General features: G+C 53.5%; 2 protein-coding genes across 3 annotated transcripts; both read left to right on the forward strand.

Moving 5' to 3' along the window:
- Positions 1-1767: 1767 nt before the first annotated feature.
- Positions 1768-5942, forward strand: DNAL4 (dynein axonemal light chain 4). Of its 2 annotated transcripts, none has more exons than XM_054275097.1 (4): positions 1768-1849; positions 2887-3098; positions 3811-3894; positions 4778-5942. In XM_054275097.1, exons 2-4 carry the CDS (start codon positions 3027-3029, stop codon positions 4940-4942), a joined length of 321 nt encoding a protein of 106 aa, XP_054131072.1. In that variant the 5' UTR covers positions 1768-1849; positions 2887-3026; the 3' UTR covers positions 4943-5942. The 2 variants fall into 2 exon arrangements, with proteins under 2 accessions (XP_054131072.1, XP_054131062.1); XM_054275087.1 differs by lacking the exon at positions 1768-1849 and adding an exon at positions 1879-2015.
- A 4622-nt stretch (positions 5943-10564) lies between these two features.
- Positions 10565-15635, forward strand: LOC128938015 (extracellular serine/threonine protein kinase FAM20C-like). The gene is made up of 10 exons (XM_054277948.1): positions 10565-11040; positions 12504-12679; positions 12772-12850; positions 13332-13424; positions 13589-13704; positions 14000-14180; positions 14295-14404; positions 15068-15149; positions 15260-15319; positions 15401-15635. Exons 1-10 carry the CDS (start codon positions 10565-10567, stop codon positions 15633-15635), a joined length of 1608 nt encoding a protein of 535 aa, XP_054133923.1.
- Positions 15636-17032: the final 1397 nt, after the last annotated feature.

A 17032-nucleotide genomic window follows, 5' to 3' on the forward strand; every position in this document is an offset into this window, starting at 1 on the left:
TAATTATCTTGTCTGAAAAGAAAAAATGATGATCTCCCAGCTTTTATCTGTCTCTTGACAATTTTAGCTCTGTTGCAAGAGGCCCAAAAGAGGAAGGAGAAGGAATTAGCCCAGGAGGCAGGAATGGTAGGAGAACAAGTGACACAAGAGGCAGTGCTTCATTTTTGTCACCACCAGCAGTGACAGAAAAGGAAAATATAAATGATCACTGCAGCTTTGTCTTCCCAAGCCCAAAGGCAGCTTCCCTGCCCCCAGCACTGCTCTGTCAGGCAAAGGACAGCCAGGAGGTCGGATTCACTGCTGAACCTGGAAGAGATTAACACGGTGCTGTTCTCCCCTGATCTCAGGGCAGAGCTTGGTGCTACAGGCAGGGAAGAGGACTCCTGAGCTGGCAGGGGCAGGAGAGTGCCCAGATTCCTCCCCCACTCTTTTCCTTCTCAAGCAGCTGGAAAGCAAATTCTCCTTTCAGCAGGCAGCGAGAAGCAAGAACGTTTCAAGCACACACCAGCCACAAGCACCACATGAAAAATCAGACTCATGAGCCACTCTGCAAGACAAGGATGGCCACTGATGGAAAACCAGGCATCACACCCAGCAGCTGGGGCTTTGCACAGGAGAAGTTCTTTCCCTTGGTATTATCCTGGAGCTTGCTGCTTCTCCATCCTTGTTAATTTCAGACGAATGCAGCCCTAGAGCTCCCTGAAAACTCTTTAAGCCCTGGTTTAGAGGCAACCCATGTTTCGCTAGCAGGGTGCAGAGACAACAGAGGTTTTGTAGCAAGCCCAGAGCCAAGAAAAACCTCAAAACAAACAGACATTATACAAGCATAAAGCTATGGAGGGCGGGAGGGAGGTGATTTTCTCCGTGGGGGATGGAGGCTGGTGCTACAGGAGCTGTTTGCAAACTCATGATTCATCCCCCACGGCATCACTTTCTCCTTCTTTACACTCCTGTTGACATGCAAACATGAGCTGTTGCCACTCCCACACAATGAGAACTGTGTCCAGCTCTGGAACCCCCAGCTCAGGAAGGACTTTGAGGTGCTGGGGCATGGCCAGAGGAGGGCAAGGGAGCTGCTGGATGGTGTGGAGCACAAATCCCATGAGGAGCAGCTGAGAGAGCTGGGGTTGCTCAGCCTGGAGAGGAGGAGGCTCAGGCACCTGATCACTCCCCAGCTCCCTGAAGGAGGCTGTGGCCAAATGGGGTCAGCCTCTTCTCCAAGCAACCAGACAGGACAAGAGGACACAGTCACAAGCTGCACCAGGGAGGTTCAGGCTGGACATTGGCAGGAGTTTTTTCACAGAAAGTGATTAGACATGGGAATGGGCTGCCCAGGGAGGGGGTGGAGCCTCCTCCGTCCCTGGCGGTGTTTAAGGAAAGGCTGGAGGGGGCACTCAGTGCCATGGTGTGGCTGTCATGGCAGCGTTCCGTCACAGGCTGGACTCCATGATCTCAGAGGGCTTCCTAACCTGATTCTGTCGTTAAAAACAAAAAACAAAAAACCCAAAATTGCCCCAAATCGTTCCTTGTTCTTATATTTATCCTAGTTTTTTAAAAGAAAAAATACCTAGAACTAGGTGCCTCAGGGATTTTAAGCCAGAAAAGCACGAAGCTGCCACACGCCAGCGGGGGCCCGGGGGCGCGGCACAGCACAGGCGCTCCGCGGCCACCCCACCGCCGCCAGCGCCCCAAGGCCCCGCGCGGCGGCCGCCAGGGGGACAGCCAATCAGGCGCGCCGAGCGGCACAGCCCGTCCAATGGAGGCCGAGGGGGCGGGACTTCCCGCGCCGGTTGCTATGACAAGCGCGGCCCTTCCTTAGCAACGGCGCTGGGCCGCGGCGGCCGCGCAGGTGAGGCCGCGCCCGCAGCTCCGCGGGCCCGCTCGGGGCCGCTGGCCCAGCTCTGCCTCCGCGGGGACGAGGGCGGCTGGGCCGCTTCGGACCTGCGGTCTGCTCGGGCCGCGTTCCGCTGCCTCGCACCCTCGGACTGTGGCCGCGGGCACGCCCCGGGCTGGGGGTGGGTATTGAGGGGCTCCCGGGGGTGGTGCCGGCCGGGCGGGCGGGGGGAGTCTGTCCGGCGGAGTTCGGGGTTTGGGTGCCACGGTGTTGGTCTGACTCGGTGCTTTAGCCAACAGCTCTGTGTACGCGGCATACATGATTGGTGTGTCGCCTGGCACCGTGCTGGTTTCGTTTTCCTTTAATATCAGCTCACCTTTGCTCCCCTGGGTAGGAGAGGAAGATGCTTTGTTGTGGGGGAAAGAGCCAGAGGGGGGACGGCGGTGAAAGGCTCTGAGTCTGTCGGTCAGTGCTGTGCCTCTGCGTTGCCCGGGGGGAGGCAGGCTGGTAATGAGGCCCTGAGGCACGTCCGGAGTTTTCCCATATGGCCCTCCCCAGCTGACACATGCTCCGCGATCTGAGGAGCAAGTGCACAAACGAGACCGAGATGTTCCTGTTAAACATTTCCGTCCAGACGAGTGCGCAGATTCTGTCCCTAAAATACTCCTACCCTCCTCTTGTCGTGTGCAGTTTGAAACTACTGCAGATAATAGTGTCCTGGGAAACCCTTTTGGAATTAATCAAGAGTGGTAGCAGCTGATACGTTGTTCTCTTGTCCTCTCCTGAAAGCTGTATCTTGGCTCGTCTCTTCCCTCAAGCTCCACTGGTGCTTCTGGGAAGTGCTGTGCTCCTCACTTATGGAAAAAGATACAGTTTAATAATTTGTTTGCATTAATAGTCTATGAGCCAAGACTCTCAGGGGGGTGTGAAGGTGCTGTTGAGGAAATGGCAAGTGAGTGAGATAGCATGATGTTCTCGTAACAGTTTCATTTGCCTTGTGTTTTAATTGAAAGCCATCTGTCTCTTGCCCGTGTTTGTTTTTATTGAACCAGTGTCCTCTAGGCCAAGAAGCGACTCCTCCTGCTGAAGAGAGGAACACAGAGCCCTGTTCCTCTCAGCTGGCTGTACCACAGCACTTTGCTGAACTCCAGGTAGCCCCTCTGCCCCTTCCTGGAGTCTCTGTGGAAGGACCATGGAAGAAGCTGAGGAGGAAAAAAAGGACGAGGCTGATTATAAAAGGCTTCACACTTTTCCTCTGATTAGGGTATGGAGGGGGATGGATTGCACATTTACCAGTGTCAGAGATGTGAAAATCTGTCTTCATTCTAACTGTCCTTCTCCTGCTGCGTAGCTGCTGTGAGAACATGTAGTGCTGGTCCTGTGGAGAGATCCTGGTTGTCACTGCTGCTTTCTCCATGTCCTTGATCTCTCCTGGGCAAATCTAATAGCTCCAGTGTTCCCCATGACAGCCAGAGGAAGCCTGGGGCAAAGTGATCCATCAAACAGATTGAGAGCACACTGCCTTTAGAGCCCTCTCTTGTCTTTTGGATGCAGCTTGCTTTTTGTCCTGGAGAAGCTGGAGCAAAAGATCTTGCTAGCCAGCCAGATAGCAGCAGCAGAAGAAGAAAAGGCTGTATAATTTAGATTTCTTTGTTACTCATATAGCAATAATTAAGGACTGTGGTGGAAACCGTGTTAGTGTGCTTTCCTTTTATCTTATAGCAGAAAAACTGGCAAATGTCTTGATTTCCTTCTTTAAGCTGTGCTTACACAGTGCTAATTTTCATGTAGGTCGAGAAGAATTCCTCACTGGCTGGAGGAATGATTCACTTACAGTGCAATAAACCTTTTCAGGTTTACTCCACCTAAGCCCCTGATAGAGCCCGTGCAGAAGTTAGAGCAGTTACTGCTGTGGTGTGTGCAGCTCTGATTGTTGTGCTCAGCTGTCTGTCTGTCTGTCTGATTGCCCCTGGCAGCACTCGGACATGCCGGAGGAGATGCGCGTGGAGACCATGGAGCTGTGTGTCACAGCCTGTGAGAAGCATGCCACCAACAACGAGGTACCAGCCACCCCAGAATGGGCACCCTGCTGGTGCTGCAGGAGCAGGGATGGGGGTGTAGGGCAGAGCAGAGTCAGGTCCTGGCATCCTGTTACTCTCGGCACTGAGCTGGGGTAGAAGGAGGCAAAGAGCTTGGCTAGATCTCAGATTCAGTTCCCTTGCTCTGCAAGATCTAGAATAGCACTTTGCAGAGATTGGTAGTGGTGCTGGCTCCCAGACCTTGCCTCCTTGCTTATCCTGCCTTCCTGGGACATGCTTCCACTCATTCATAAAATGCCCTGTGTCCTGGGGGCTTGGTTCAGAGCTGCTTGGAGTCTCTTGTTTTGGGGATGAGTACATGGAAGTCTGTTAAGTATTCCCTCTTGGCTTTAGGACCAACAATCAAGGGAATACATACCTTGCTTCATGGGCAGGGCACCTCCTGTCACTGAAAAATTTTCCTCTTGCCTTTTTTAGGATCAAGCAGGGTGTGATCTGGGAGAAGCAAGCCTTTTAAAAGCCAGCCTACTTTCAGTGTTTTGGTAATTAGCTGGAGAAAAAAAAATGGACTCCTGTAAAAATAGCTGCAGCTCAGTGACCTGAATCTGCTCTCATGGTCACCGCAACCAGTATAACTCCAGCAGCATCTGAAGCAGAGCTCTTGCTTCAGACTGTGTGAGCTACAGAAGTGATGCAGGTCTAGCTGCTGGGCTGGAGGCTGCTGAGAGCAGTTCTACCCCTGGGTTTACCTCTGGGGAGCTCCCAAGTCCTGCAGTGCAGCTGCTATACCTGTTGCCCATGGCATGAGTAGTCTTAAAGGGAGGAGAAGATTAGGGGGATGTTTGCATAAAACCTCTCTGGTTGCTTTGTCTCACCCTATGCTGTCTTCCTTAACATTCTCCAGAGCGCTGCCAAGATGATCAAAGAGACCATGGACAAGAAATTTGGGTCCTCCTGGCATGTGGTGATTGGGGAAGGTTTTGGCTTTGAGATCACTCACGAGGTGAAGAACCTGCTGTACATGTTCTTTGGTGGCAGCCTGGCCGTGTGCGTCTGGAAGTGCTCCTGACCCCTGGCCAGGTCCCAGACTTGCTTGAATACAAGAGATTTCTTCCTGCTTTTGACAAGTTTTGTATGATCTGGAGGTGGGGCTTTATTTTTAATACTTAAATGTCAAGATTTCTTTTTTTCATACTGACGTAACAGTTCTGTGGGATACATGAAGTTGGTGCGTGTGTGTGTGTATAATCTTGCTAAACTATCCTGTCTTTGCTTGTGGGATTTCTCATCTGTCTGGCTCTTTCCTTGGTGTTTGAGCTGGAGCAGGAGGGAAGTGAGGAATAGGTAATCTCACAACACACTGCACAGCAGCACTAGCAGGGGAAAGCAAAAGCAAGGAGGTGCCATCTAGCCCTATGTTTTTTTAAACTCCCCTTTATTCCACATAGTTTTCCTCTCTGCTTTCTCAACTACCATGCAGTATGGCTCTGACCAGCACCTGTCTTTCCCCTCTCTGGATGCTGCTTGTACATTCTTCCTTTCTTCTGAGATGTCTGCTCAGACCTGACAGCACCCAGGGCCTCCCTTCAGGCTGTCTGTGGAGGTGTGAGCCACAGGGAAGCAGTCCCAGCTTGCCCTTCCCTGCTGTTTTGGGAGGGTACAACAGCTGAGCTGCCTGGGTGTAGGAGGTTGCTATGCAAACTGCCCCCTCCTTTCTCACCCACAGCAACTGAGACAGCATGAAAACACAGGCGGCTGACGATGCCTGGGGAGTGGGTGAGAGCTCTTTTTAAGGCTCAGATGCCTCCCTGTCAGTTCCTGGGGGCGTTGCAAGTGCTGTGTACTTTCAGCATCTTGTTTGGAGGCTGACAGAGAAAGGAGGCTCCATGTGAAATATAACTTGGTCATCAGAAGCCTAATGTCTTTCTGGACTTGCATTCTTTTAGCCTGTTTCATTTTTGGAAGCTGTTGGTGTTGGAGGATCGAATGAGCGTAACTATGTTACATGTGTGGCGTATTTATAAAACCTGGGGAACTGTGTTTTTACAATAAAAGTTTAGTAAAATGTCTTTGCGTGCGTTTCTGTAGGCAAAGTAGTTCAAGTAACGTGGAAATGAGTAAGCCATGGTGTGGCACAGGCAGAGGCCAGCGACAGAGTTCCATCCTGCTGGTTTCCTGCGTGACTCTCATCCTCCCTGTTCAGTTCCTTTTAGCAGTGCAAGCCACCATGGTGAGGAGGGTTGCCAGCCCCGTGGTGCTGCTGGCCGTGTCCCTCTGTCCTGTTTGACAGGCAGCTGTCTAAGCAGTGGCGGCAAGGGAATGTAACTGTGTCTGCTGCCTCAACTCTGACCTGTGGAGTCTCATATTTGTAGCTTCCTTAATTTTCAGATTTCCCCTCGGAATGTTGCCAGCTGACATCTCTAGTCCATAGTTAAGTCTGAAGGATCTTTCTGCATTAATGCTGTGGTCGATCAACCTGGTCTTAAAATTCCTTTTGTTCTTTTTTCTGAACCTCAAGTGTTATGCTAGAGATGTCCTTTCTCAATTTCATTGTGTCAGGGAGTTAGGAACTGGAGTAATATGAAGACAACTAAGAATTATTTCAAATTTGGACCATCTGGACCTGGCTGGGCCAGGGTAGGTTGGTACCATGATTCCTGCCCCATGATCAGGATTGCTGTGCTGTGTGAGAGCCCAAATCCTCTCAGCTGTCTCATCGTGCAGTTGCTCTGTGTCTCTCCAGCTGGCTGCTTTTATGTGAAGATAGTGCTATTGACAACACTTCCTACAGCTGGCAGGTGGAAAAGGTTATTTCCTCTTCTGCAACTTTCTGTCTCTTCTAAATCCAGATCAACAGGTAAAGTCTTTGAAATGCCCCATGCTGGAGTGGGATGATCCCTTCAGCCATACCACGGTCACTTTAATTGTGCCTCTTTCACGCTAATGAATAATTAACTGCTCTGTGCATATGCACAGGCACACTGGTCATGGGCATCTCTGCAGGGTCGTGGTGACCTGCAGATGACCACAGGGAGCTGCTGACATCAGCACACAGTCTCTTGGACTTGCTGCCTGTTTATCTTCTTGGCCACCAGCTGATCAAAGCTGATGTCTCCGTGACCTGCATTGGCAACAAGGGAGGGGTGAGTGCTCCCCAGCCTTCTCAAAGCCTGAGTGTGCAAACAGATTGAAGTGAGCTAGGTGTGAATGTACAGCAAGTCAGCTCCCACACTGCCATTCTCACCAGGTAAGTGCAAGGTGGCTCACAGCAGAGCGGCAGGCTATTTTTATTCATAAAGGTAACAGCTTTCCTACAGGAAGTCACCTTGAGGCAAACCCTTGTTAGCTGATTTGCATTCTTGTCATTGGCATTGTACCTGAAAGCACAAGCCTCAGCCTCCCAAAATGTGGCTGTGTGTCAGAGCCCCAGCCCTGAGGCAAGTGTTCAATCAGATCCATTGTCCTGCCTGTTGCACATTGAACCATGCTTTGCTGGCCCTAGGTAAAAAATGTGTGTTAGAAAAAAGACTTTCGCCCTCTTTTTGTTGTGGAGCTGGAACATCTTTGGGCATACCTGTAATTTTCATGGGAGTAAGGTTTATGGATCAGAGATGGAATCTTGTCCTGTGTTTTCCCACAAGAGCCCCCTCTGTGGCTGATGAACCTGCTGGATCCAGTCCAAAGGAGGCCACAAAGATGATCAGGGGGCTGAAGAACCTTTGTGATGAAGACAGGCTGAGAGGGTTGGAGTTGTTCAGCCTGGAGAAGGCTCTGGAGAGCCCTTATACCAGGACCTAAAGGATGTCAACAGGAAAGCTGGAGAGGGACTTTTTGGCAGGGCCTGTTGTGATAGGACAAGGTTTAGAGGTTGTAAACTAAAAGAAGTTTGTTCTGGATTGGATATAGGGAAGGGAAGAAGTCTTTTAGAATGGGGGTGATGAAACACTGGAACAGGTTGCCTAGAGAGGTGATGGGTGCCCAGCCCCTGGAAGCTTTCAGGTTGGATGAGGCTCTGAGCAATACAATCTAGTTCAAGGTGCCCCTGGTCATTGTAAGGACTTTGGACTGGGTGACCTCTAAAGGTCCCTTCCAACCCAAACTATGATTCTATGAGGCTTTGGAGCCTCTAAGGCCTCTCTACTTTTTACTATAAAACTGCTCTCAGTTGCTGGAGGATTTTTTCCTTATGGATTTTCAGTGGAAAGCTGGGAAAGTTGGCAACAGTTTGCTTGCTATTGTTTCCCTCTCGTTTCTTGCCCCCCTGCATATTGCTGCCATTTCCTGTCAAAGCATCAGGCTGAGTCAGATGTGGAAAATGAGATGGAAAACGCAGGGTGATGGATGGGTGGCAGCCAAAATGACTCTTTCTATCCAGCCGTCCCCTAAAGCTGTGATAGCGGCTCAGAGGCTGTGCCTCATGACTTCATCCCTCCCTGCTGAGGGGAGATGGGAACATCATTATCAGCTGCCGATGAGTCCCGATTTGGAGCCAGCAGTGAAAATGTCCTCGCATGTAGGGCTCCTCCTCTGCCCCAAGGGTGACTTGAACCTGCTGGGAAGATGGAGGAAGAGCTGGAGGGGGGAGATGAGAAGAGGTGCAAATTCAGCCCTGTCTCTATGATGATGTCATGGCAACAAGTCAGGTGATCAGGGCAGACTTTGAAGGTCTCCAGCCCTTCTCCGTTGCTGCATGCTCACGTCTGACTCGCTGAAAAATCTTTCGGTTAATATTTAATGCCAGCATTCAAGTGCGAAGGGTGGCAAATGCTTCACCTAAGCCCCCTGCCTTTGCTTTGCAATGGGATGCTAAATCAGGGTGAGGAGGCAGGATTGCAAGTTTCATTATCTGGGAATGGGACTAACAGTCAGTAGGGTGGCTTCAGCCCACAGGATCCCTAGGCTCATCTGACTCCAGGACATGAGAAGGACGTTTCTGTCCCCTCCAGCCCCGTTTGGAGCTGGTTTGGGGCACTGGAATGAGGAGCGCCCTTCTCTTCAGGGCTGGCTCTGGATTAATGAAACCTGTGGCCCTGCTCCGGGAGCCGAGCCCAGCTCCTTTGATGCGATCAGTTAGTACAGGGAGTTGGTGTTTTGGTTGGTTGGTTGCTGTTTTTCTGAGCCATGACCTAATGATCCCATGTTCCAGCTACAGCCCCTCCTAGGGGCCTTCTGTCTGAAACGTATGTCCGGACTGAATCCAGCAAACTTCCCGGAGCAGGACGCTGTGTTCCTCCACGCAGGGAAGCCATCTGCTCCCCTCCACCAGCTCCTTCTGCGGGGCTTCGAGCTCGCCAGCCGGGCTGGAAGGCTCTCCTCCTCCTCGCTTGCCCCGGCTCTCCCCGGCCATGCTGCCAGCAGAAGGCAGGGGAGCGCGGGGCTGGCTGAATCTGGGGCGGCGATGGTGTCAGCCGGAGGCGGTTTCCAGGCAACTGTCGCGCCGTGGGACACGCGAGCCGGGAACACCGGGGACAGCGCGTTCCCGGCGCGCCGCCTGGGAGCGGGCCGGCACGGCACCGTGCGGAGAGGGCAGCGCAGGCAGCGCAGCAGAGCAGGGGGTCTCCAGAATAGCCCCCTGATCATCGTACCCTCCCTGGCTGGGAGCGAGCATTTCCAAGCTGGCTGCTGGTGCATCTCGCGACAAGGAAGATTTACATGATGTACGGGATTTCACATGCCTTCTGCATCTTTTGCAAGAGCAAAGAGAAAATAAACATTGTGCCAGACTGCACCACAGCCCCCAGACTTATTGCAGGTGGTCCCGTGCTTGTCTGTCCCTTATCAAAGTCATGAACCATTTTTGTGCACCAGCTCTGTGTCCCTGGGTGTCTCTGCAAAAGTGAATTTCTCGTAAAAAGAAATGCTCTTCCCTTCCACGAGCTGCCAGTCCTCCCCAACACTTGGTGGGTCCCACTGCCCCTCTGTGCCAACGCCCAAAGCAGTATCCTCACTCCTACTTGTCTGCCTCCCCTGCCTGCTTTAGAGGCCCTGGGAACATCCTTGCCTCTGAAACTCACCTGGCAGCCCTTCCTTACACTGCCAGCCCAGCATTTCCCCTTGCAGCAATGTTGATACTCACATCCCCTCCATTTCATCCAGTTTGAGTGAGTTTTGAAAGGGGGCTTGAGTACAACTGATTTTCAAAGGATGAGGGAGGGTGATAAAATTGATATGGCCAAGCAATGGGAAAAAAATTCTGTATTCTGAGAGTGCAGTTGTGATGAACATAGAGAATGGGACTACATAGTGCTTGGCAGGGTGTGTGCTGCAGAGGGACAGAACCGTTTTAATGCCCTGTATTCAAAGAAATGTTCTGCAGCCCTGTACAGGTGACAGCACAGAAAGACAGGACAGTGGGGAGTCATCTGCAGCCATTGCTGTCCCTGAGCCAGCATTGCAGCTATTGATTTGGAACTTGCCCCATTCACTCTAACCTTGGCAGTGCCAGCTCGACCCTTATCAGCACTGATAAACTCTGCCACAACCTCCTGTCCCATCCTGGTGGTGTCACACTGTGAGGTGCCGTGGTGACAGACCTTTCCTGCCACTCTGCCCATGCACCAGTTGGTCTTTTGTTGGGATGCTCTGAATCCAAGAAACCTCTCTCCTATTTTTGCACAGAGGCTGCAGCCACACCAACATTTTTAACCTTGTGTTTGTGTCCATCCTTGCTGAGTGTTTTGTGTGAGGAAGGATGCGGTGGCGGCTGCAAATGTTTCTCCAGAGGAAACTTAAAATCAGCTTTCTCTTTCTTCTGTTCTCGGCCCTTCTCGTGCACCTGCTGGTGGATTTTGCTCTCCCCACAACCCACAGGTCCTGTGGCTGCAATACTAAAGCATCAAAAGCTGTGGGTGTCCCGTCAGGCAGCCCCATGCCGGCGGGCCTCAAAAAGCTGAGCCTGCGGATCCTTCAGGATTTCAGCGGAAGCAACGGCTCCTTGGAGAAAAGTTCCCAGCCAGAGAGAGCGGGGCTGCACGCAAGGGCTGGAGAGCCAGGGGTCCAGCAGCATGGAGAGGCGAATGCAGGGTGGTCCAAGGGATCAAAGCTGGCAGCACTCTTCGAGCATCCTCTTTACAACATCCCAGTCCCAGAGGTGACAGAGAAGGACAAGCTGTTTGTCGTCAACCCCATGGAGAGGTTCAGCCTGCACAGCAGTGGGAGTGACGAATGGTGAGGAGCAAACTCAGCCCTAGCTTGCATTTGGGGGATATGTGGGTTTCAGGGAACAAGCAGCAGGGACCAAACTACCAAAGTAGTTCCCTTCTGTAGATCAACTTACTTCCTACCCTAGAGAGGCCCCCCTTACTGTGCATGCTCTTCTCATATCTCAAATCCTCTCCTAGCCCTGATTTTTTGGGCTACTACCCATAAGCTTGTAGCACACAGCAAAGCTGAAGGAGACTCTTGAATTATTCATTGCATTACGGATATCTCTTAGGTAATCTCTCAGCTCCTTCCCTTCCCCAATGCAGACTAGTCCTTAGTATCTCTCTTTGTATACGAGGAAGGCCCCACTCCAGATTTCTAACAAGTTTTATCCTCCTCTCTTGGGATATTGGAGATGCAAAGCTTGCAATTTAGATTATCTCCAACCATGAGACCATTCCTGTCCTGCATTTTGCAGGATATTACCTGACCTTGTTAGGCTCGGCCATATGGTGAGCTCACTGCCGACAGCTGTCTATTTTTATCTTTGGACTACTAACCTCTAATTAGAAGGGAAGATATTAAAAGCTTTAGCATAGTAACACATAGCTTCCTTACAGAAAGCACACCTTCCAAAAGTGGTGCCTGCTAGAACTGGGAGAGAATAAAAGCTGGCTTAAGAGCTGGTTTCCAGAAATGGGCATTTGCCTTATCTCCGAGGACCGCCTTGGGTCTGGTTTGATGAAATCAGTGCACAGTCTGTGTTTCCCTAGAGAGAAACATGGATTTGGGTTATAGATACCTTGGGCTAGCTGTCCCATTGAGTGCCAGTGTGTGCTAGCACAGAGATGGGGCAGACACCCCCCGGGGCTCCCTTGAATGCCAGCAAACTGCAAATTTCCAGGATGCACAGAGGCAGGGATAGTGCTAACCCAAACGTATCCCCCTGGGGAAACCCACCAAAGGGGAATGGGCTGTTGAGGATGGGAGTTCGGGTCAGTGCTGGGGATGGCTGGGAAGCCCATGCTTCTCCACCCCTGTTCAGCGTACACACATGTGTCCCCAGGAAGCACATGAAGGAATGTAGCAGACTGTACTCCTGGGAGCCAATCCCTTAGGGAAAAACAATGAGATGATCTGTCCCACTAGGGAAATAAATGCATGGATGAAGGAAACAGGATCAACCCAGGGATTTTCCATGGGGGATGGAGGGAAGACACTGTGTCCAATCCAGCCATGCTGGTGGTTCTTGCTGGCCACCAACTTTGGGTGGGATCTACCAGATGCCAAGTGCCCCATGAAGGCCATATGGGGCAGGAGGTTCTGCCACCATGAAACCTGGAACCAATCCAGGGCTTGCTCTGGCCTTTCTCCCCACCTCACTCTCCCTGTACTGGCTCCCAGGAAGGGCCCGGGGACATGGGAGCCATCCTGTCCCAACTAAAACTGTCATTGTTGTTGGGCTGGTGGTGGCTGTCGGGCTGCAGGGTCAGCAGCAGTAAAGCCGAGGCGCTCCTCCCGACAGGGAAGACAGCCTACGACACCTACCCCACGTGGCTCAAATTCCACATCGGCATCAACCGCTATGAGCTGTACCCCCGCCGGGACCCCTTGCTGCCCGCTCTGCTCCGGGATCTGGCCACGCAGAGGATCGTCAGCTCAGGTACCACCTCTGCACCTGCACCTGCCCCACCCCTGCCCGCCCCTGCCCCCTGCCTGCTGCCCGCTCCCTCACCCCCGTGTGCCTCCTTCCAGTCCAGAAGTCCGGCGGGACCCAGCTCAAGCTCATCATGACGTTCCCAAACTATGGGCAGGCCCTCTTCAAGCCCATGAAGTGAGTAGAGCCTGGGACAACCCTATACCGCGCCCACACGGTCCTGTTAGGTAGCGAGAAGTGGTCAGAAGGGACCATGGAGGGAGAAATGGAGAAATGCTTCATGTGCTGCCTCGCTTCAGCACCTCCGTCCCAAAACTGAGGCGAGCAGAATGGTCCCGTTTCCCTTGCCTTCCCTGGCGGAGCTTGCTGCAAACTGGATGCAGCTTGTGATGGGGTAGTGACCTCCAGTGGTGGAAAGAAGAAGGTGGTCCATGAGGACCATCCAGGAGCCTCCAGTCTGTGAGGGCTTCCCCACCCCTTGAGTTGGGAGCCTGGATAGGGGGCTTGGAGCCACCCACCCATCAGGAAATGACTGGAGGAGACTGGGTTTGGCTGTGTCTCCAGTGTCACAAGGGAACACAAGGTGGTTTGGAACTAATCCCATGCTTGGAGTGACCCCACCCATGATGATTGCCCCCACTGTCCCCTCTCTTTCCAGGCAGACCCGGGACCAGGAGACCCCCATTGATTTCTTCTACTTCTCAGACTTTGAGCGGCACAATGCAGAGATTGCAGCCTTCCACCTGGACAGGTGAGCATAAGCTTTGCATCCAAGCCTCCAGAGAAACTCCTCCTTCATCCCACCTCTTGATCCTCGGGTGTGAGGGACACCTGTGTCTCCTGTCAGTTTTAGTAACTTGCTGTTATTGAACCAGCTGAGGTCAGTAAGAAATAGTTCCAAGTTCTGTGTTTCAGGATTCTGGATTTCCGGCGAATCCCCCCGGTTTCTGGCCGTTTGGTCAACATAACAAAGGAAATTCAGGATATCACCACAGACAAGAAACTGGCCAAGACTTTCTTCATCTCCCCAGGTGAGCTTTCATGCTCTCTGTCCTCTCCTGTGGCCACCTGGATGGAGCTCACCTGGTGCTGGCTGCTGCTGCCCTGGCTCCCCGGCACTCAGACAAATTATCCTACTGGAGACTGTTCCAGCTCCCACAGGTGCCCTGCCAGAGGCCTTTGCTCCTCACAGCCTCCCTTGCCATTGCTTTGCTGGTGGCACATGGCCAGAGTGCACGGAGCATCCTTCCCTGGCTGTTTGCTGGACCGCTCTGCCCAGGGGTGCCTTCCTCCTCTTTGTCAACCTTTGTTTTGTCCCCTGGCCAGCGGGAAACGTCTGCTTCTACGGGGAGTGCTCCTACTACTGCTCCACGGAGCACGCCCTCTGCGGCAAACCGGACTGGCTGGAGGGCTCCATGGCTGCCCTGCTCCCCGACAAGACCCTAGCCAAGCGCCGCTCCTGGCGCAGCCCCTGGCGCCGCTCCTACCACAAGAGCAAGAAGGCTGAGTGAGATGGGGCATGGGGGGTGTGGGGACGTGGGCCAGCAGAGCCATGGGTGGGACGGGGCTTCTCCACAGCCACTGTCATGGCCCCATTGCCCTCCCTGGCCTCTGCCACCAGGTGGGAGCTGAACCCCAACTACTGCGCTCAGGTGCGAGAGACGCCGCCCTATGACAGGGGCCATCGCCTCCTCGACCTCATCGACATGGCAATCCTCGATTTCCTCATGGGTGAGCCCCTCTGTGCCTCTGCTGAGGGCTCTGGAGGTCCCTCAGGACCTAGAGGCCCAAATGGCTCTGTGTCCCGTGGTACTGTGCCCTGCGAGATTTTTTGGCCAGGCTGCAGTGAGCTGCAGTGTCACTCACAACGAGAGCACAGGGCTGTGCCACTAGGGCATTTCCCAGGCAGAAATTGAAGGTCAAGAGACTCCAGGGAGATTCCAGCTGAATACCCTGGACATGAGAAGCACCTTCCAAGATGCTCTCACATGCAGTCCCTGGAGAGCCAGAGGTGGAGATGATGCTGCCCAAGGCTCTTGCCACTTCTCCTGTCCCTGGGCCGTTTCTTCCTCCCTGTGCTGTCCCCTCACCAGCATCTGACTGGGAGAGTTTCCCATCTCCTCATTCCTGACCACCCAGCCATGCCTTTGCCATTACTTCTGCTCCATTTGCCACTGTTGTCCCTCTGTGGGGCTGCTGGGATGAGAAGGGGAGGCCGTGGGGTCTCTGCTCATCTCCCCTGCACGGCCATGGCCACCAGATGGACAAGTTAGAGGTGCCTCCAACCCTTTTCCCTGGGCTCTGGGTTTCACTCTCACACCAGAGGAGTGTTCCGTGTCTTTGCTCCCATCTTCCAGCACACAACCTGATGCCAAATTTGTTGCCCTGCCACAGGCAACATGGACCGGCACCACTATGAGACCTTTGAGAAATTTGGGAATGACACTTTCCTGCTCCACCTGGACAACGGTCGCGGGTAAAGCTGGGGAGTAGGGGGGAGCAATCACAGCAAAGGGGTGGGGGAGACCTCCAGTCTTGCCAAAATGCCACCCTGACACATCCTTATGGGCTTCTCCCCCCGCCCAGCTTCGGCACACACTCCCGCGATGAACCGTCCATCCTGGCCCCTCTCCAGCAATGCTGCAGGTAAGGGGCTGCCCCCAGCCCGGATCTGCTGCTGGGGAGGGGCTCCTCCTGTTGAGAGCTCTCCCTCCTCATCTCCGGCAGCATCAAGAAGTCGACTTACCTGCGGCTGCAGCTGCTGGCCACCGAGCCCTACCGGCTGAGTGACGTGCTGCGGGAGGCGCTGGCCGCCGACCCGCTGGCCCCCGTCCTGGCTGAGCCCCACCTGCAGGCGCTGGACCGGCGCCTGGGGAAGGTGCTGCTGGCCGTGCGACACTGCCTGGCCAGGGCAGCCCACCAAGAAAAGGTGCTGGTGGATGATGTGGGGTCGTGGATGTGACGGGGGCTGGATACTGTGCTGGATTGGGCTGTTGTGGTGTGCTGCCCAGGGCGATGTGGGGATCGATGTGCAGCTCTGATTCTGTGCAGCCTCAGCTTTTGGTGGTGCTGGAGGTGGTGGCGTGATGAACCAGGAAAGCAGGTTGTAAGGATAGGTGGGACAGGGAGGGAATTTAAATAAAAAGGTTGGCCTAGTGGAGAAGACACGGGCTGTGATCTTCCCCACCGAGGCTGCTTTCCCAGCCCTGGCCTGTCCTTGCATGCCTGGACGTGTCACTTCAGCCCTCCAAAGCCTTTTAGGAAAGAGTAGGGATTTTTGCTGCATTTCCCCAGCAAGAACTGCCAAACTGGAACAGCTGGCCCCACCCCTTCTGCCCCACCCCCAGCACAGTGATGCCCTGGTAACCCCCAAAAAGAGAGCTGACACTCCCCGCTGATGCTGTGGGGAAAATGAGACAGAAGCTCCCAGCTACACACCACTTATCTTTGCCCCAGTCTTCCCACACCCACTCAAAAACTGCCATGGCTCTGACATCACCACCTCCTCCACAAGACCAGGGATGCAGCAAGGACAAACCCCACTCCCCTGAGAAGATCTTCCCAAATCCCCCAGGAACCGCCACCGACTCCCTTCACACCCAAAAAAGTGGCTCCTGAGGAGGGCATGGGTTGACCTGGGGCTGTGCACCCTACTTAGTGCCTGGTGGCTCAGCACCCAGCTTATCCCCTGAGCCTCCTGGGGGGTTAATCCACGCCAGGTTACGTCAGCTGCAGCAGGCGCCGTTGTGACAGCCACTGCCAGCGTTCCCAGGTTGGGACACGGCATTGCCATCTGCATGGCCAGAGATAAAGGTGGCACTGGGGAGGAGAGATGTCCTCTGTCCCAGCCAGACACTTGCAAAGGGATGGGAAGCCACGGGAGAGGGTGAAAAAGGGCAGCTGGCACAGTGGGAGATGGAGCTGGAAAAGCTAGGCAGAGATTTTGGCAGGAACAAAAAATGGGCTCAAAAGGCAGGGGAAAAAAAAGAAAAGGGAGACAAAGAGGATCTGTCTGCGTTACACAACGGGGCCAGGGACTCTGAATCGGGGTTTGTTGCGGTGTGCCCCCCCAGTGCTGACAGCACGTCCTCCTGCCACTGCCCTAGCTGGTGCCCCAAAGCTCAGCACACGGAGGAAAAGGTTTCAGGGTTGTTTTGCAATAGGTTACTTCCCTTCTGCCAGCTTCGTAGTTTTTTAACTCTTTCTATAAATACCTTTATGCTCCATATCCAAGCCCAGGGGGGACCATTCCTGCCCACAGAAATAGTCTGAACATCCGCGTCCACACACAGGTGGCCAGTTGCCCCGACTCTCAGAGCTCCCCAAGGCAAATCTTTTTCCGAGGCGCCGTCAGATTTG

This window comes from Melozone crissalis, unplaced genomic scaffold (genome assembly GCF_028551555.1).
Source record: "Melozone crissalis strain CALT ecotype California unplaced genomic scaffold, PUWL_Pcris_2 ptg000004l_1, whole genome shotgun sequence".
NCBI classification, from domain to species: Eukaryota; Metazoa; Chordata; class Aves; order Passeriformes; family Passerellidae; genus Melozone; species Melozone crissalis.